Genomic DNA, 18,676 nt, shown 5'->3' with positions numbered 1-18,676 from the left:
TGCGCCCCTGCGCTGTCCCCCCGCTGCGACCACACGCGCTGGGCCAGCAGCTGGGGACAGCGCGCGAGCCACGAGCAAGCCATGAGCGAGCCACGAGCGAGCCGCGTGGCCCTTCGCAGCCAGAAGGGACTCGCCAGCCCTTCCTGGGGGTGGGCAAAACACCTGCGGAGCAAAGAGGCAGGAATTAAGGGCTCGGCGGGGGGAAGATGCCTCCTGACCTGCCTGTCCCCAAACACCCCAGGCTGCCGTTCCCTGCCTGCCCCCAGCCAAGCCGCTCGCTGGCGGGAAGCGCCCAAATTGCACCCCGTGCACATATACAGGGGGCCGGGGGGGGGGGCCAGACCCCTTGCAGGGACCGCGGCCAGGAGCTGGGGCAGCCCTGCGCCCCCCCCTTTCTCCCCGGCGGTGCCAAAGGGGGCTGCCCGCTTCCTCCGAGCCGTTCGCCGGGGTCCAAGGGGATCAGGGAGGCCGTGAGCAGCGGGGCCAGCAAATCCCAGGGGAGGGAGTGGAGGGAGCCGGTCCCCAGGGCCCGGGGGGTGGGGGGGGGTGGGAATCGTGCCCCAGGGCTGGGAGAGGGATGGAGGGATGCGGGAGGGCCCGTGCTGGCAGGACATGGTCCCCAGTGTCCCCAGTGTCCCCTGCATACTGCTGCCACCTGCTGGCAGGACCCAATCCTGCTCCGGTCCTGAGTCCTGCTGCTGTGTCCCCTCCGCGTCCCGGCTCCCGCAGAGCCCCCAGCCCCCCTGCCACGGCCCTGCTCACCCACGGGCACCGGGGCCCGGGGGGGGACGCAGCGCCCCGAAACAGCTCGCACCAGATCCACCGTACCCAGCTCGTTCGGGAGGAGAGCGAGACGCTTCCCGTGGGACGCCGCCGGGAGAAACCCCGAGAAAAGGAGGGCTGCGCTCCCCCCCCCTCTAGAAACGACCCGTGGCAGGCCTCTGTCCCTCTTTATTTTGGGGCGTTTGCTTCCGTTCGCTGCGGGCTGAAGAGCTGCGCGGAGGCGCGGGGCCTGGCGGCATCGTCTCCCGCCGGCGTCACCGGGGACGTGGCTGCCCCAGCGCCGCTCCTCGCCGCGCTCGGCCGCCCCCCCGGCCCCCCAGCTGGGGTTTTAGCTTGTGCCCTTTGCCGGGAGCCAGGGAAGAGGAAACGTCTCGGTCCTCCCCGTGATCGGGTTGGGTTGTGCTGGTGGACACGGGGACAGACACCGGCCAGCGGCAGCCCCCGGGGTGCTGCTCCACTGGGGTGGTTTCTCCAGGGACCGTCCAGCTCCGGCTGTCTCCGGTGCTGCCGAGCGTAGCAGGAATCTCACCCAACATGGAAATCTTCCCCACTGCAATCCCTGAGCATCGCTGGGCTGCGGCGGCCACGCAGAGCTGCTGAGTCCTGGCCTTCTCGTGACATGCGTGCGCATACTGAGCCCATTCCCATGGCCTTGCCTGCCCTCCGTCTTCCTCCCCAGCTCGTCTCCGCTTCCCAGGGCAGGCAGGTCCCTGGGGCCGTGCTGGGGACAAGCCAGGGTGCAGGGGGCTGGGACACAGCCGGGCTCTGCATGGCTGCCCAGACACTCCAGCCAGCCTGCAATTCCCAGCTCTACTTCCCCTGGGATGAAGAACAGTCCCGGGGGGCGTTACAGGGCATTCACTTTTCCAATGCACTCGATAAATAGGGTTAAGGTTTGGAGGAGGAGAATCGGGGGCCCGGGGTCACCGCAGAGGCTGTCCCGGCTCAGGGGCGAGCGCCGCCGGCTCATCCCTGCCCGGGCAGATGGCGGCGGCTTCCTCCTCCTCCTCCTCCTCCTCCTCCTCCTCCTCCTCCTCACCTCGCTGCTTACGTCCCTTCAGCGGGATTGAGCCGCAGCTGTCCCCAATTTAATTCCTCGCAGCAAAGCACAGCAGCGTCCGGGGGATTTTCCATGTGCTTCATCCCCGTGGGGCTGTTGCCCCATCTCGCACACGTGATGGGAAAGCTGCCCGGAGGGCGGCCCAGCACCCTGCGGCTCCAGGGCCGGGCAGCGTGCCCACCCCAACCCCATCCTGCTGCCCACCCGGTGCGCCAGGGGCGCATGGGACATGGGGTGCCGGCACCAGGGATGCACGGGACCTGGGACACCGGCTCCTTCGACCAGGCAGTGGGAAGAGGGTGATGAGCAAAGGGCTGCAGATTCAGCACCTGGAACCCGCGAGAGCCGGAGGATTTTCTGTAATCGAAAGGGGATATTTTTCCCTAGTCCTGCAGAAAAAAAGCTGGGAAAAGCGACACCAAACCGGCACGACCCGAAAGGCCAGTGGCGACAGCTCTGCCGAAACCTCGCCGTCTGGGGGCCGCGGTCTTCAGTCCGATTCCCCAAAGGTGTGTGCAGCCGCAGCACCTCCCCGCGCCTCTGCCCGCTCCAGCCTTGGAGATCTCGAGCCTCCCATAAGGGCTCCCACCGGGACACCGCCGGGAGCTCAGCCCTTACGAGACATCAGAGACTCCCCGCCGGGCAGCGGCCGGCCTCGCGCCGCAGGGGCCCGCCGCAGGGGGAGGTTACAGCCACCTCCGCCCAATTTTGCCACCCTGTACCGCAGTGGGGCGTCAGCAGCGCCAGGCAGCCTGGCGGGGCCCTCCGCCCCCGCGGCGCACATCTGGCCAGCTGTGCGCCCCGCCGCCGGCTGCGCGCTGACATCAGCGCGGCTTCCTGCCCCGCGGCGCCGTGCGCTCGCCCCCGGGAGCCCCGCGGCGCCGGGCCGGGCGAGCAGCAGGAAGCCCAGCGCCCGCCGCCCCCGGGGTGCCCTGGCCCCGCCATGGAGTCGGTGGCTCTGTACAGCTTCCAGGCGACGGAGAAGGACGAGCTGCCCTTCCGCAAGGGCGACACCCTGAAGGTACGGCCCCGGCGGGGACGGATGCTGCCGCTTCGGGGGCTGGAGCGGCACTGGCACGGCTCCATGCCGGTGTCTTCCTCGCGCCCGGCTTTGCTGCCTCTTTGGGGCTTTGCCTGGGGGAGCAGAGGCGTCTCGGAGGGTTTTGGGGTGCAGGGCAGCAGCGCCAGCGGCGAGGGGTACCGCTCACCGTGCCACCGGCCGCGTCTCCTGCGAGGTCCCGGCTCGGCCCCGTGGACCTGCCACCCGGGTGGTTTCACCCAACCTGCGCGCGGTGCCAGGCCCCAGCTCGGAGGGACGTGGGGATGTGCAGGGATGTGGGGATGCGCAGGGATGTGGGGATGCGCAGGGACGTGGGGATGCGCAGGGACGCGGGGTCCATCCACCCCCAATGATGCCTCTGGACCCAACTCCTTCCCACCACAGCTCCATCCCCATGGCCCAGCTGCAGGAAAAAAAGGGCTGCCGCAGCCGCAGCCGGCAGGGAATACCTTCGCTGCGGGCGCCCAGTGGCTCCGGCCCCCCGGCTGTGCGAGCAGGGCCAGCGGCACCAGCTGTTCTCCGCCGGGACCAAAACGCTTTTTCTCCCCTGCCCCACGGAGGCCTTGAGGGCGTTGGGGACGCTGCAGCGAGGAGGATGCACCCGGGCGCCAGGCGGGGTGCTGGGCTCGGGACAGGCTCGCAGGCACCCGCCCGGCTTCCCAAAAAGCCACGAAACATCCCTGCAGCTCCGCAAGGGGATGCGGGGATGGGGGGGGGGGGGGCCGTGGCGGGCTGGCGGAGAGCGGGACCCCCGGCAGCGCCCCGCGGCCCCAGGGAGCGCAAGGACACGGCCCAGCGCCCCGGAGCGGCCGTGCGCACGTCCTGCGAGCCCGGCGCCGCCTGCCCGGCGTGTTTTCCCCGCGGCCCCCGGGGTTTCGCGGCGGCGGCGGCAGCGCCCCGGGGTTTCGGATCCTGTTTGCACAGCTGTACGGGCTGCACGGGGCCCCTGCGTGGGAGGCCGGGAAAACGGTGCCGCGCGGAAGTGGGCGTCAGCCCTCCTGCTCGCCCGGGGACGCTTCCTCTCGCTGCACGCGTGCCACCGCCACCGCCGCCGCCTGTGCTCGGCCCCGGGCACCGGATGCCCGGGGGGGGGACGCGGTGCCCGGGGCGCAGGGCTGGTGCCCTGTTACCCCCTTTGGCATCGCCGGCAGCTTGGGGCGGAGGACGGGTGTCCCTCCGCAGCCAGCACCGGAGATGAGCACGGCCCGAGCGGCGCCGGCTCCGTAACCACAGCAGCCCCGGCCCTCGAATGAGCCCGGCTTTTGCAAACCGCTTGCGGAGCCCCCCTTGGCGCAGGTTTCGGGGTGGGGGGGACACGGGGCGGCCAATGCACGTGACCCCTCCGGCGGGGGACGGCTGCCGGGTGACGCCGGCTCCTCTCCCACCCAGATCCTCAACATGGAAGACGACCAGAACTGGTACAAGGCCGAGCTGTACGGCTCCGAAGGCTTCGTCCCCAAGAACTACATCAAGGTCAAGCCTCACCCGTAAGTACCGTCCCGCCGCGGGACGTCCTCTCCCCCCCGGCCCGGCAGCGATCCCGCCAGCGCCCAAAGGGCTGCCGCGAGCCGGGGTGGCCCCGTGTGTGGGGAAACCGAGGCACGGAGCGGCGGGGCAGCGTCCCCGGCGCAGCGATCCCCGGAGCCCTGCACAACCGCCGCATCCCCTGCGACGGCCGGCAGCACGGCCGCGTCGCCCGCCGTGCGGAAATCCATCCCCGCGCGGGGCCGCCCGCTAAACGAATGATAACTGGGGAACAGCGAGCGTTTACGGGATTACCGCCGCATTAGGCGCAATCCTGTTACGGCGTCACGAAAGCCCAGCGTAATCCACCCCGTTTCAACCCGCGCGTTATGTATCGTTATCCCCCGGCAAATCGCCGTTAAACGCCGTCGCGAAACCTGCTCGGGGCCCCGCAGCCCGTGCGGAAACGCTCCGGCCGCAGCGCCGGGCGAACGGGGTGCCGGAGACTTTCTCCTTCGTGGAAGCCAGCCCCGTTTCCACGATCCGCTCGGCCCAGGCGGATGCCACGCTCCTGCCTCCCGCCGTGAGACTCCAGCCCCTCCGGGAATGTCACCCCCTGGTCGGTGCCACCGGGCAGCTCATCCCGGCCGCAAACGTGCCCGCGGTGCCACAGCTTCTCCGACCGCCAGCGGAGCAATTTGGCTGCGGATGAGTCAGGGCTGAGGGTGTCCCCGTGCCGCCCGCGCGGCGAGGCGGAAAGGGAGAAGCCCCCGGGATGCTGCCGGCCGGGGCCGGGCTGACGCCGGGTGTCCTCGCAGGTGGTACGCGGGCAGGATCTCCCGGCACCTGGCGGAAGAGCTGCTCCTCAAGCGCAAGCACCTGGGAGCCTTCCTCATCCGCGAGAGCGAGAGCGCCCCGGGCGAGTTCTCCATCTCCGTCAAGTAAGCGGGATGCGGACGGAGCGCGGCGGGCCGGGATGCGGAGGAGCAAATTGCCCTCGGCATCGCCAGGGTGGAGGGCTGGGGCACCGCGGGGTCCCCGGCAGCTCTGCGCCCGGGCGCGCGGCGCTGTACGAACTCGCCCGGGCAGCGCCTGCCCCCGGGGCCTCTCGCCGTGATGAGAGGACACGGCGCTGGGCCGTGCGTCACGAGCGCGGCCGGTCCCTGCCCCTGCCCCGGGGCCTGGCAGCGGCACCAGCCCCGCAGATCCCTGCTGCACCGGCACCCCCAAGCCGCTGCCCCCCCCCTCCCTACACCCAGGGGGGCACCGGCACGCGGGGACGGCGCGGGGAAACCAGCCTGCGCCGTCCCCCTCCGGCCCGGGGGTCCGGGAGCCCAAGCCCAGGCTTTGCGACCTGCTCCCGGCCCGTGCCAGGGCTGCGCTGAGACCTGCCGCTCTCGCTGCACTTGCTCTTGCTGGGAAGCGGGAGGATGAGGAAGGAGGGGACGCAGCCGGAGGGCTCCGGCGAGGGCATCCCCCGGCGCGGGGCTGCAGGCAGGCACAGCCCCACGGGGCAACCCCCGGCCCCCTCCCGAGCCCCCCAAAAAGGCTCACTGAGGGCTGGAGCCCCCCAGCGTGACCCCGCTGGGCAGAGGCCACCCACGGCCCCACAGCACCACCAAAAAGCCCTGGCACTCCTCGCCACCAGGTGCAGCCCTGCTCATTCCCAGGACTCCCGGAGCTGGAGTTTTTGGGAAGCCCCTCTCCCCCCAGCTGCCTCCTGTCCCCGTCTCCGCACCCAGCGCGGCAGCCGCTGGCCAGGACTCAGCCCCCGTCAGCCCTCCCCTGCCCCCGGCCGTCCCGCTCCCCGGGGCCAGTGGGCACAGGAGGAATTTGAGCCCAGGCGCAGGCTCCAAGGAGGATTTTAATGACGGCCTTCAGCTGTGCATGGGATGAGCTGTGGCAGGTCTCAGCACTGCCTCTGCCCCCCCAACCCCGCTGCACCCGGGGGACCCTCGTGCCCAGCCGGGTCACACCAACACCCGGAGCCGGGCTCGTCCCCAAAAGCCATCCAGAGGCAGCCACGAGGGTGAGCTCGGGGCAGGGGGGGGGATGCCACCCCGGGGATGGGGATGGGGAGGACGAGCATCGCCCCGTGGCAGCGAGTCTCCTGCCGCGGGCGCCCCGGCCCGCCGGGTGACGGCCCGTCTCTGCCCGCAGCTACGGGCAGCACGTGCAGCACTTCAAGGTGCTCAGGGAGCGGAACGGGAAGTATTTCCTCTGGGAGGAGAAGTTCAACTCCCTCAACGAGCTGGTGGACTTCTACCGGACCACCACCATCGCCAGAAAGCAGCAGATCTTCCTCCGAGACGACGACCAGGGCCCCGAGGTACCGGCAGAGCCGCGGCAGGGCACCGGGGGGGACCCGGGGGGGGGGCGGCACATCCCGGCCCGCCGGCTGCTCCGGTTCTGCCCGGCAGCGGGGGGGTGAGGGCGATTTCGCTACCGGCAGCCAGACCTGGCACCTCTGTCCGTGACGGATCACTCCGACGGCCCGTCCGTCCCCCGCCGGGGCCAGGCAGCGGATGGGACACGAGGGATGCATCCCTGCTGGCGACTCCAATGGGGTCCGGGAGAGATCTTGCATGTGATGCCCTTGGAAAAGTGCTGTTGTCCCATGAATTCCTGCTCTCCTGCAGCACTGTGCACCCAAAGATAAAAGGGCGGCCCCGGGGCAGCCGCTCGCCCGGGAGGCAAAAACGGAGCCCTGGGAGCGGGGCCGGGGCGGCTGCAGTGCCAAGGATGGACCTGGCATGAGGGGAGGGCGGCCGAGGCCTCGGGGGGGGCACATCATCCCGAGGCACTGGCCGGCTGCCTTGCAGGCAGTGGGAACAGGGAGTCCTGCACCCCAGGGCTCCCCCTGCACCCTGGGGCTTTTCCCTGCATCCCAGGACTTTTCCCTGCACCCCGGGGCTCCCCCTGCACCTCAGAGTTCCCCTGCACCCCAGATTCCCTCCTGCACCCCAGGGCTCCCCCTTCACCCCAGGCTCCCTCCTGCACCCTGGAGCTTTTCCCTGCATCCCAGGGCTTTTCCCTGCACCCCGGAGCTCCCCCTGCACTGGTTCCTGGCCTTGTCCTTGAGGCAGGAGGACCGTGGCACCCTCTGTCCCCTCGGCTGCTCTCACGGCTCCCGGATGCGGCCTCCGGGCTGCACAGGGGCCCCAAAGCCGGAGCAAAGGCAGAACCACGGGGCCGCGAGCATCGGCGGGCGGCCGCCCCGTGCCGGGCGCTCGGGCAGGGCGGCTGCGCACAGACGGGCACCGGAGCCACCGGGGGACACGGCCCCCTCTGCCTCCGCCCCGCCGCCGACGCCTGCCTCCCCTCTGCTCCAGGTGAGGAGACCCAAATTCGTGCAAGCCCAGTTTGACTTCTCCACCCACGACAGCTCCCAGCTGCCCTTCCTCCGCGGGGACATCATCGAGGTGCTGGACTGCCCCGACCCCAACTGGTGGCAAGGGAAGATCTACGGGCGCGTCGGCCTCTTCCCCCGCAACTACGTGCACCCCATCCGCAAGTGAGCCGCCGCTGCCACCGCTCCGGCCTCCCACCCCGCCGGCGGCACCCGTCCCCACGCTGGCTGCCGCGCGCCCCAGCGCCCCGTCCCAGCGCCGCCACGCGAGCTGTAAACCCCCGCCACGGGGAGCGCAGAGCCCTGCAGCAGCCTGCGCGAAACCGGCCAAGGGGCCCGAAAAACTCTTCCGGAGCAGCCGGAGCCCGGGGTAGGAGCACGTGCTCTCCTGGGATGTGCGCGTGCCTCCCCTGCCCCGGGGATGCCAAAACCCTGGGGCAAACCCCGCTGGGGATCCGCACGCCGGCGCGGCTTCTCCCAGCCCTTCGCCGGGGCCACCGCGTCCGGGCGGTGCAGAGGGACGCGGTCCCGCAGGCGCCGGTTGTAGCTGCAAATTGTGGCATTTCTGGTTTTTTTGTTGTTGTTTTTTAATTTCGAGCTAATAAAGTGTGTTTGGATGAAAGCCTCAAGCGGGGCTGGTGCTTCCACGCCTCTCCGAAGGGCGCTCACCGGAGCCGCCGCCGGGGCCGCCTTCACACGCCTGCCGCTCTGCTGCGCTGTCGCTTCTCCCGCTCGGCTCCCACCAGCCCCCAGCTCCACTCTGGGCACTGGCCCCGTTCGCCATGCGTGCGCACCCCCCCCCCCAAAGCCCTCGCCCCGGACACCAGCTCCCTCGCTGCCCCCCAAAAATGCCCCCCGCCCTCACCAGACCCTCGCACCAGGACGCCCTCAAGGTCCACAGTGCTGAGAACGCCCAGCTCATTGCACTGGTGGAAATTTCCCACGTGCTGAATGTGACAAATAATAATAAAATATCGCCCGAATCCCCATCTTTCCCGCTGCCCCCCCACTCCGTCCCTCTTCCTCTGCGGCCCCTTGGCGCGGCCCCGCGGGGCCGGTGTGCGGCTAGGCAAAATAGGCGTAGCAGAAAACGTTGACGCACACCAGGACGACGGCGTTGACGCAGCAGACCCTGGCCCAGAAGGGGCTCTCCGCGGCGTCCCTCAGGGCCGCTGCCGGGGTGCCGCGCCGGGAAACCTCCCGGGATCCTGCCCCGGAGAGAGGGACGGCGTCGGGGACGGGGCCGCGGCAGCCCAGCCCGGTTTGCAGCTGGGGAAACTGAGGCACGGGGCGCCCATCGCCTCCCGCCAGCCGTTCCGGGCCGAACCCCCCCCCAAGCCGGAGGCCCCATCCCGCGGGACTCACCGCCGTCCGCGAGCGGCAGCGGCTCCCGCGCCAGCGTCCACCACGTGAGGTTCCTCAGCTGCAGAGGGAGACGCCGGTCAGGAGGGGCCGCGGGGCCGGAGGCCGGCGCGGGGCCGGCGGGCCGGGAGGGTGCGGAGCTCACCCGGGCGGGGGGCGGCGGGGCGCTCAGCAGGCTGCCCCCCACCGCCACGGCGCCCGCGGCGGCGCCCAGCAGCGGGGCGAAGTGCAGGTAGTGGAGGCGCGCCAGCAGCGCCGGCCGCTCGTCGGGCTCCCCGCAGCGGGGCGCCGGCTGCGCCACCTCCAGCGCCATCCTGGCCAGCCCCAGCGCCAGCCCCGCCGTGAGGCCCCAGAAAGCCCCCTGCAAAGCAAAGGTGAAAACAACCCCCCCACCCCCCCCCATCCCGGGGGACCCCTCGCCGAGGGCGCCGCGGCCGAGGCTCCCCGGCGGCGTCCGCACCCGCGGGTGCTCCAAGGCACCGGCGCATCCCCGCGCCAGGCGCCTACCTGCTCGTTGGCGCGGGGCCAGAAGACGGCGAGGACGAAGACGGCGGCGACGGGAGGCGCCAGGCAGCTGGTGACGGCCTGGATGTAGACGTAGAGCTGGCCGCCGCCGGAGCTCTGCAGGATGGGGATCCAGACCACGCTGAGGGCCACCAGCGCCACCGTCACCACCCTGCGAGAGGCAGCGACGCTTGCGCTCGTCCCGCCGGCATCAGGAATTCCCTCAATTCCCGATCCGGCAGCCCGGCTCGCAAAGCTCGCACGCGGCGCTGCCGTGATCGCACCGCTGCCGGCTCCATCCCGGTCCGTGAGGGGTGGCGAGAGCTCCCCGGGGTGGGATGCGAACTGGGACCCCTCCACGGGGAGATGCCGGGCGACGGACATGGGCGCTACGAGCAGCTCCAGCCCCGCGAGCGGCCCGGCAGCCCGGGCGACTCGGCCGCGGAGCCGGATTTGGGCTGGCGGGGTGACGCTCCCATTGCCCAGGTTTCCCCCTCCGGCGGGAGCTGCATCCCCTAACGCACAGCTAAAGGGTCCCAAGCCAACACTCCGGTCCGGACACACGGACACAAGGTTTATCCATCCCCAAACGTCAGCCCCGAATCCACCCGAAGGGCCCAGCCGCACCCTGCAACGTCACCCCCGTCCGCAGCAAGGGCCAGTGGCCAAACCCCGGCTTTTTAAGCCCAATCTGCGCACGTCGGCCTTGCTAGAGGCGAGGAGCTGAAAGGGGGACAAACCCCGAAAGCAAATTGAGAAACAGGGATCGAGTCGCTTAGCAAACTGGGGAGAAGCGGGGCCGGCGGAGCGTGCCGCACGTTTGGGGCCGGGCCGGGAGCGGCTCTGCTCCGCGGCTCAGCGCCGCCGTATTTATAGCTCGGCCCGGCTTGTTTACAGCTTCGCAGAATTACCTAAATCGCCATCTGCTCATCTCGAAAAGCAGAAGTGCAAAGGGGAAAAAAAAGAAAGAAAAAAGCAGCAAAGCGGCTCTCTAAACGCTCGGTCCCTCTCTGCTACCGCCTCTCTGGCGCTATGGAAAGAGGAAGCAGCGCAAGTGCAAAACGCACACCCTGGCCCTGGGGGTAGGAGAAAAACCCCACGTTCGGCGCTTCTCGAAACCCCAGACAACGCTAAAAAGGTCATGGGGAAAATGTAGGTGCGTCTGAGCGCCCGCGAGGGCGGCTCTGGGGGGGCCGCTTGGCAGCGGGGCTGCCCTCGCATGGCCTCGCCGCGCCGGCACGGACCTGCGGCCTCGCTGCGCTCCGGCGTTGCGACCGGCCCTGGGAAGAGCCCCGAACAGGTCTCCCCCCTTTTCCCGGGGTCTCGGGGCAAAGCAGCCAGCTTGCCGCCTGCCCCGGCGTGTCCCCTCGGCCGGGGCTGGATTCGGGGTGTCCGGCGTGCAGAGCCCCTGTCCGCACCGTGCCGCCCCCGCTCCCCGTCCGCCCGCGTTGCAAGAAGCCCCTCCGCACCCCCCGCGTCTCCTCCAGCCCGGCACAGGGCGAGCACGAAATACGAGTGGGGATTTCCAGTCGGATGACATTGCCGTGACGTGGGCACAAGTCACCAGAGCCAGGAGGTCTTTCCAGTCCTACGAGCTTGACATCCCGCCTCCGGCGGCACGGGGAGCCCCGTGGTGCCGGGTTGCCCGTCGGGAAGCCAGGCAGCCCCCCGGGGCGCTGCTGTCCGGCCCCGGGAGAGACCGAGCTGCTTCGAGCAGCCTCGGGGCACCGCTGAGAAAGTCACGGGCGCTCAGTTAAATCCTGCTGGGTCGCTGGCTGGATCAGCCCACGACTGCCAAAAATGATGTGAAACGGCTAAACAGAGCGCCTGAACTGCATCCCAGGCGGAGGCCCCGTCGCCGGCGCGGCACCTCGTGCCGTCCCTCCGCTCGCAGGACACCGGCCGCTGTTTCCTAGCCTCCCCTTTCTGCTGAACAAGCAGAAATTGCTTCTCTGCACGCGCTAAGCTGGATGGAGGGCAACCAGCGGGGCCTGGGCCATGCCCACCACGGCAGCCCACGTGCCGGCTGCATTCCCGGCCAGTCTGTACCCATTCCATCCAGCTACTGACCCGAACGGTCATCGTTTGCTATATCCATAGGTGGAACCTATCCATTTCCTTAGCCCCCACGAAGGATTTTTCCTAAACTCCGACGGGAGCACGTTTGCTGTTCATAAATACGTCTGCTTCAGCGTCGTTCCCAGTGTCTCAGCTGCAGGGGAGACTTCGCCCAGGAAAACCGCCGGGGAAGTTCAGAGCGAGCCTGGCCAGTCGCACCCCGATGGGTCAAGGGCAAAGCAGCCGCCGCCGCTGCCACGGGACCTCCCGGGGCTCCAGGTGCAGGAGCGCGCGGAGAGTCTCGCCCTGCGTTTTTGCTAAACGACATTTCCTCCTCTCCTAACCCTCCTGGCTGTGCCGGGCGCCGGAGGTGGCCCCAGGCGCTTCCCCCTCCAGCCCGCAGCCGCATCCGGCTGCAGAGCATCCGGCCCCGCTCCCACCGGCGCCGGAGGGACCGGCCGGGGGACGCCGTCCCCGCGCCCCCGCTGCCATTGCGGAGAGCGGAGCCACCCGGCAGAGGCGTTTCCCAGGGCCCGGCTCAGCTCGCACAAATTGCCCGACGCGCTAATGAATTGCCCACGATTGATTGCAGCAGCGATTCCTGCCCCGGGCAGGCAAAGTCCTCTGCAAACCCTCATTAGCTGTTCTCGCCAAAGCTCTCAAGCGTTATTATGCCCATTTTTATAGGCACCGAGCGGAGGCGTCGGCAGGCCCCGAGACACGCACACGGGCTCCCCTGCCCTGCCGGGTGCGGACGGGGTCCCCCGAGCACCGACGGGCAGGAGGCACCTCCGCGACCCCGCTGCGTCCCCCGGGCCCGGCTGGCGGATGAGCTGCGGCCCCGGCTCCCTCCCGGGCTGTTTGCAGATGGAGAGTGGAGGATGCCAAGAAGCCCCAGCTCCCAGGGCCACCGACCCGCCTCACTTCGCCCAGCAAAACCTCCCTGAAGTGCAAAACCAGCCCAGCCAAAGCCCTGACCTAGATTCCCTCCAGCTCCTCCACCAGCTGCTGCTGCGGCCCTTTTCCACCCGGCAAGCCGGGCAGGGGCCAAACTGATCCCTGGGCAGTTTGCTGGGATCCGCAGCCTCGGCGGGGAAGAGCAGCAGCAGCAGCTTCCCTGGGAAACGGGTGCAAGGCAGCCGCAGGAGAGGCTTTGCACCGGCCCAGGGAGGGCAGGATCCAGCCCCATCCCGCCAAGCGCTCCGAGAGCCCCATCTGCATTTCCAGCACTTTCATACCTGAAATAATCCGAGGGCTTGGTTTTCCTTTCCTATCCGCAGTGTTTTCCAGCCCGGCTGAGCGCAGGCACTTAGCTCCTGGGCACCAGCGGCAGATTACAGAGCGCTGGCCCAGCTCTGTCTGCCCAAAACCCAGCGTCTCCCCGAAACCCGGCCGGTACCTGCCCACCAAGAGCAGCTCTCGCTCGCCGGCGCCCGGCCTCAGCCGCCTCCAGATGTCCATGGTGAAGAGGGTGCTGCTGCTGTTGAATATGGAGGTGAGGGACGACATGAGCGCTGCCATCATCACCGCGATCATCAGACCTCGCAGCCCTGCCGGAGGAGAGGGGCTCTCAGGGAACGGGAGCGCTCGCATCCCCCAGGATCGTGCCACCCCAGCTGGGTTTCCCCAGGGCCGATGAGCCCCAGCCGGGGATGCTGGCGCCTCCTTCCCGCAAGCAACCTACCGCTGGGCATCAGCTCGACCACCAGCTTGGGGTAGGCGATGTTGGAGCAGCCCACCGCGGCGCCGCACACACGGACGCACTCCTCGGGGTCGACGCAGGCGACAGCATCTGGGGCAACACAGAGGCAGGGTGAGCGCGCCGGCAGCCTCCCGCGGTCCTGGGGAGCCGCTTCCCGACGCCCTCCCCAGGGACTGCCACGAGGAGCGGCAGATCCCCCGGGATATTTATCCCGATCCCGCAACCTCGTCCCTCCCTCCCCGCAGCCTCGGGTCCCTGCCAGCCCCAGCATGGATGGGACCTGGACCTAGAGCATCGCCTGGACCTTGAGCATCACCTGGACCTCAGAGCTGCCTCTCATCCAGCCCGGTTCAGAGTGACATGCAGAGATTTGAGCTGCCCACCAGGCACGAAACGGCGGTAGGAGCCCTCCCCGCGCCGGGGGGGCTTCCAGAGCCAGGTCAGCCCCTGCCCAGGACGTGCAGCTGCAACGGGGGGGCGGCTGAGCCCAGCGGGGAGCACTGCCTGGCCCCGGCGCCCGGGTCCATGCACCCCGTTCAGGGGCAATTACCTCCGCACGGGCAGCACCCAGGCGCGCTCGCTGCAACGCACATGGCAGCTCTCCAGGACCGTCAACGCCCGATTACTTAGGTGGCTCAATGGGTGCTGAGCCCTCTTTTATTGTCATGCTCATAAAACATTGAAATGGATGGCAGTTAATGGCAGGCATAAATATTAATGGCCTGGCTGGCTCTCGGATCTGGATCCTCGCCCTGAGGAGCGCAGGGCCTAGCACGGGCTCCCCTGCGCAGGTCCAGCTCCGAGAGCATCGCCGCTGCCCTCCTGCCATCTCGGCCTTCGTGCACGGGGCTGGGCACAGCCGCGGGCAGCCCGGGGAGGGCAAGCACAGGCACAGCCTTAGGTTTGGTCCGGAGGGCTCTGAAATCCTGAAGGAAACTATTCAGGAAGCCCCAGATGAGGACAGGTTGGCAATCCCTGTCCTAGGAGCACGTCAAGAGCCAAAGGTCTTGGACCAGATGCCCGCCTGGCCCTGCACCTGTGCCCAGCGGTGTTGCGGGAAGGATATGGCAATGTGCAAGGATCTTCCTTGGGTTACGCACACCCTCTCCCTGGCAATCCCTCCTCATGGCTTCCCTCGGGGGGTTGCTGCAGCCCCCCGAAAGGGTTTTGCTGGGAGTCCCCCCCATCCTCACCTCTTACACCACCACAGACCCTGCCGGTAACAACCCCAGGCCTTTAGTGGAGGAGCGTGGGGCAGCAACGCTGCAAGTCAGCAGACTACACGCAGCGCTTAGCAATTCCCAGGGAAGCTAAACCCAGCCTCGGACGCGCTTCCCGATGGTGAAAGCCTGCGCTGGGGCTCTGGTGACTCTGTGTCCCAGCAGCTGTGAGTAAAGCTGCTGTCACCGCTCCGTGCCTCGGTTTCCCCCTCTCTGCAACACCACGCTGGGAGAGGCTCCATGCAGACGCCAGGAGACCTGCGGGTGGAGGACGCTCCAGAGGGCAAAGCGGTGTCTGAATATTATAACCCAGGCCTAGCCACGAAATAGCCACCCAAGGGCTCGGCCCCCCCCGTGGTGGCCCCCTGAGCACGTGGGCAGCCGAGCCCGGCAGGGGAGCGGGAGGTCCAGCAAGGCCGCGAGATGTGCCCGGGTCCTGGAGCCGGGAACTCAGCCCTTTGCACCCCGGTGCCTCGCTTTGTCATTATGCCCTTCGCTAAAGATGGGAAATTAATTAGCAGCTTCAGCCTGTAATTAGTTCTTCTCTCTGCAGCTCGGAGGAAGCGGCTGCTGCTCCTGGCCGTGGGGCCGTGGCTGTGTCTGCGCGGCGGGGACGAAGCCGGGATGCAGGGAAGGGCTCTGCCTCCGCGCCGGGGGTAGCCCGGGGCCAGGGACACACGCAGACGAGCGCGGCGGAGACGTGGGGCACCGAACCAGTTTGGCAACGAGGATGCGCCTTCCACGCAGCGAGAGCCAGACAGCGACCTGCCCCTGCAAACAGCCGGCGGATTAGAAAGGAGCTGCCGTCTCTTTCCGCGTGCTGGTGCTACGCTGCGTTCGGGCGTCCCTGACCCCAGGAGCCAGCGTAAATCAGAGGAGAAAGCCGGATGCGCAGGCAAACACCCCAAAATGACAGGCCGGGCCGGCAAGCCCGGGCAGCGCTGAGCTCAGCGCGACAGGCTGTCATTAGCGGCGGCCACGCGGTGATGTCAAGGAAAGGAGGAGGAAAGCGCAGCGACGGCGCTGCAGCTCCGCGGCGGCCTCGGGGGCTCCCACCCCGTCTCGCTCAAATCCCCCCGGGGAGCTCAGCCAGGTGACACGCCGCATCCCGGCCGGCTTACGAAGGGCTCCGTGCCCGGAGCCCGTGTCCCAGGGTGGGCTGCCCTCTCCGCGGGGAGCCAGGGATGCGGCGCCCGGCTTTGCCAGCCCAGCACGGGCACCCAGAGCCCCGTTTGCAGCACAGGAATGGTGCAGCTCTGCCAGGCAGGATGCAGGAACCAGGCAAGAACATCACTCGGTCCAGCCCCAGCTCCCAATGCCTCCGTGCCACTGCCGATGCAGGCAGTGATCTGACCTGCGAGCACACGTCTTCCCTCCTCACGCTTAGACCAACCCCGCGTGCATCAGGCAACGGTGCACCGCCATCCCAGCTCCCCCTGGCCAGCACGGCCCGTACGCGGCATCCCCTCGCGTTACCTATGGGGTGCGATTTCCCACGTGCATCAACCCCGCCGTGCAATAAATCACGAGCGTGCGCACACACCCCTGTAAAGAGCCTGCGAATCTCCTTGCACAACAGCTACTACAAAACCAGACACGGGGCCAGGCGAGCCTGGCTGAAGCGGGCACGACGTCCCCGCGCTGCAGTGGCGCGGCGCCAGGTCCTGCTCCGTGGGGTCACCCCACCACGTGCCTCTCCCCTGCGTGTTTGCGTGGCCCGCCATCCACGTGCAAGGCGCTGCATGTGCACCATCCCGACCCCAGAGACCCCCTGGGCCTTGCCAAACCAGAGCACGAGCAGGAACCAGCACAGGGGGACGTGACTCCTCTTTCACAGCAGTGCTGAAGCAGCCCAAGCAAAGGAGAGGCGACAGGAGATCACAGCACCAAGAGGGACAAAGGCCAGGACCACCAGAAATGAGGTCCTGCAGCTCCGCAGGACAGGGCAGGGAGGCTCCTTGCATAGGTGCCTGCCAGGTGCCCGGATTTATCCCCTTTAGCAGGTGCAACTCCATCACCCCCCCGCCCAGAGCACATCCAGTGCCAGCAGTTAAGGGACCAGCACCACTTTTTAAATAGTGCTGGGATTTCTTCCAAAATACCCATTCCTCAGCAATATGCAGGAACACAGAAACATGGATCTGGAGGGACCTCCCAGGGTGCCCAGTCCCCCTGTGCACGAGGACAACAGGGACACACCACGCACAGGATCCAATGCCGAAGGGCAGAGCCCATGGCATGAGCAGGAAGCAGGTGAAGGGCACGGTCCCCCTAGCCTGGCAGGGACACTGCCCCCAATCCAGTGTCCAGTGTCCAGTGAAAGGGAACGTAAGCACAGGACACCCCCATCCTGTGCCAACCTCGCTCACAGCCTGCAGCGGCTGTGCCCACTCTCCGAAACTCCTGAAAGGCAGCAGTAAAGAAACCCTTCAGCCTCACAAGGCGACTCATGAGTTGGGAAAGGAGAGGGGTAGAAGAGCAGAAGGAAAACCCCACAGCACTGGATACGAGGAAGGACGGTCCGGTTTTCCCTCCAGCACCCTTGGGCTTTGCTGCACATCTCGTTCCCCAAGTCCTGGCACAGATGTCACGTCCTATCACCAGGAATTCCCCACTTGGTCAGTGCAGCCTTTCCATAAAGTCATCAAGCTCTCTCTGAAACACCTCGTGAATCAATATTCACTGTGACTTGAGCAGTTCCTTTCTCCCTGTGTCCTACCCTAAACATAGGGCCGTCAAGTTGCCGTGTCCCCATCGGCAAGGGCCCACACCCAGGCTGGCACCACTGTAGGGCGATGCCCTCTTCTCCCCCATGTCCACGCTCATCCCATCGCCGTTCTCCCTGCTGGAACATGACAGGTCGGAGCTGGGCTTGAGGCAGTGAACGATTTCTTACCGAGGGCATTAGCAAGGGGGCTGATACTGCCTGGCTCCACCAAAAGGTCTCCTCTGAAACATCCTCAGGCGCGTTAGCGTGACCTGGGTAGGTGCAGGGCATCCCCAGCATGTGCCCGGCTCCTTCCTGCCCCATTGCTGCCAATCGCAGCCGCTGCACAAGCGTGTGCCACACTTTTTGCCTTTTCTGCTATTTAGTTTTCATGATGACCAGCACCAGCATCTGCTTCTCTCTCCAGCAGTGATTGACATCTCCTCACTATTAGCAGCAGCCCCCCAAGATTTGGCCCCCAAATTCATGGTCTAGGTCTTACCCCAGCTCACTGATGTACCAGCAAACTGCTCTCTGGGAACACCAAGAGCAACCCTTCTCCATCCACTGCCTCTCTCTGGTGATACCACTTGCATCGTCCCCTTCTCCCTGCTCCTTCAGCAAACATCCTTGACAGGAGACTCAAATCAAGCCTGCTACTTCAATTTAAGGTGAGAAAAGCTGCTCTGTTTCCCCTAAGCAGCACATTATTGTAGCTTAAACAGAAAAGGATATTAGCTCAGGCTGCTATAACCTGTTTTTGAGAAGGTGACGCTGGAATTTCTCCTTTTCTGGGTGCTTCCTTCCAAATCCGTTCTAGGTTTTGCGCCTCGCTGAGGCGAGCACGCTGGAGCGTTTGGAAGGAGCCACGGCACGGCGCGCGCCCCAGCCCAGGCCAGGCCGGCGCGGATGATGAAACGTAAACACGGCTGCAGGATCGAGCAGTTTTGAAGCTGCAGGCGTCCCGGTAAACACGCCGCTTCGCCTTAGGACGCTGACTCAAGCGGGGCTCTTGTTTACACGGCTGCGAATCCAGATTAATTCCACGGAAGCGCATGGAGCTAGACACAGCCCATGGCATTTATTTCTGCACTGGTGCAAGAATCTGACCCTGATTCTTGAAATTCTTCATCTCGAACTGAGCTTTCAAGCAAAAAGCTCCACATTTCTAGCTTGTGATCACTGACTGACAGATCCGGGTTGGGGTTTTTTTGTCCATCTCCCAGTTATGAACACAGCGTGTCAGAGCAAGTTCTAGTACGGTGCGAGACCGTGTCCCTGCTCCAAACCTCCTGCCAAAGCGGAGAAGCGTTTACGACAGCCACGGCACCCGGGAGCTGCTCGCTGGGACCCACCTTGGCTCCGAGCTCCAACATGAGCACGGGGATTTGTTATTCTTGGCACAGG

At 67.2% G+C, this 18,676-nt stretch overlaps 2 protein-coding genes across 2 annotated transcripts in view; one reads left to right on the top strand and one right to left on the bottom strand.

The window, feature by feature from the left end:
* The first annotated feature begins 2,723 nt into the window (after positions 1 to 2,723).
* Positions 2,724 to 7,897, top strand: GRAP (GRB2 related adaptor protein). The gene is made up of 5 exons (XM_067306233.1): positions 2,724 to 2,864; positions 4,293 to 4,390; positions 5,186 to 5,308; positions 6,528 to 6,696; positions 7,700 to 7,897. Exons 1-5 carry the CDS (start codon positions 2,787 to 2,789, stop codon positions 7,883 to 7,885), a joined length of 654 nt encoding a protein of 217 aa, XP_067162334.1. The 5' UTR covers positions 2,724 to 2,786; the 3' UTR covers positions 7,886 to 7,897.
* An 872-nt stretch (positions 7,898 to 8,769) lies between these two features.
* SLC5A10 (solute carrier family 5 member 10) overlaps positions 8,770 to 18,676 on the bottom strand; it is a 50,679-nt gene continuing 40,772 nt past the window's right edge. Inside the window, exons 10-15 of the mRNA XM_067306217.1 lie at positions 13,325 to 13,432; positions 13,040 to 13,190; positions 9,586 to 9,754; positions 9,224 to 9,439; positions 9,082 to 9,139; positions 8,770 to 8,924 (exon numbers count right to left, since the gene is read on the bottom strand). Of these exons, the coding sequence (XP_067162318.1) occupies positions 8,782 to 8,924; positions 9,082 to 9,139; positions 9,224 to 9,439; positions 9,586 to 9,754; positions 13,040 to 13,190; positions 13,325 to 13,432 (845 nt within the window). The 3' untranslated portion in view covers positions 8,770 to 8,781. The remainder of the gene's footprint in view (positions 8,925 to 9,081; positions 9,140 to 9,223; positions 9,440 to 9,585; positions 9,755 to 13,039; positions 13,191 to 13,324; positions 13,433 to 18,676) is intronic.

This window comes from Apteryx mantelli, chromosome 16, assembly GCF_036417845.1.
Source record: "Apteryx mantelli isolate bAptMan1 chromosome 16, bAptMan1.hap1, whole genome shotgun sequence".
Classification (NCBI taxonomy): Eukaryota; Metazoa; Chordata; class Aves; order Apterygiformes; family Apterygidae; genus Apteryx; species Apteryx mantelli.
Note: the sequence above shows the minus strand (reverse complement) of the source record. Positions and strands in the feature narration are given on the sequence as shown.

Bases quoted from the DNA above. Each gene is read 5' to 3' on its own strand.
- GRAP (XM_067306233.1), top strand. From the start codon at position 2,787: ATGGAGTCGGTGGCTCTGTACAGCTTCCAGGCGACGGAGAAGGACGAG. The intron at 2,865-4,292 runs GTACGGCCCCGG...TCTCCCACCCAG, and splicing joins GCAAGGGCGACACCCTGAAG to ATCCTCAACATGGAAGACGA. The intron at 4,391-5,185 runs GTAAGTACCGTC...GTGTCCTCGCAG, and splicing joins ATCAAGGTCAAGCCTCACCC to GTGGTACGCGGGCAGGATCT.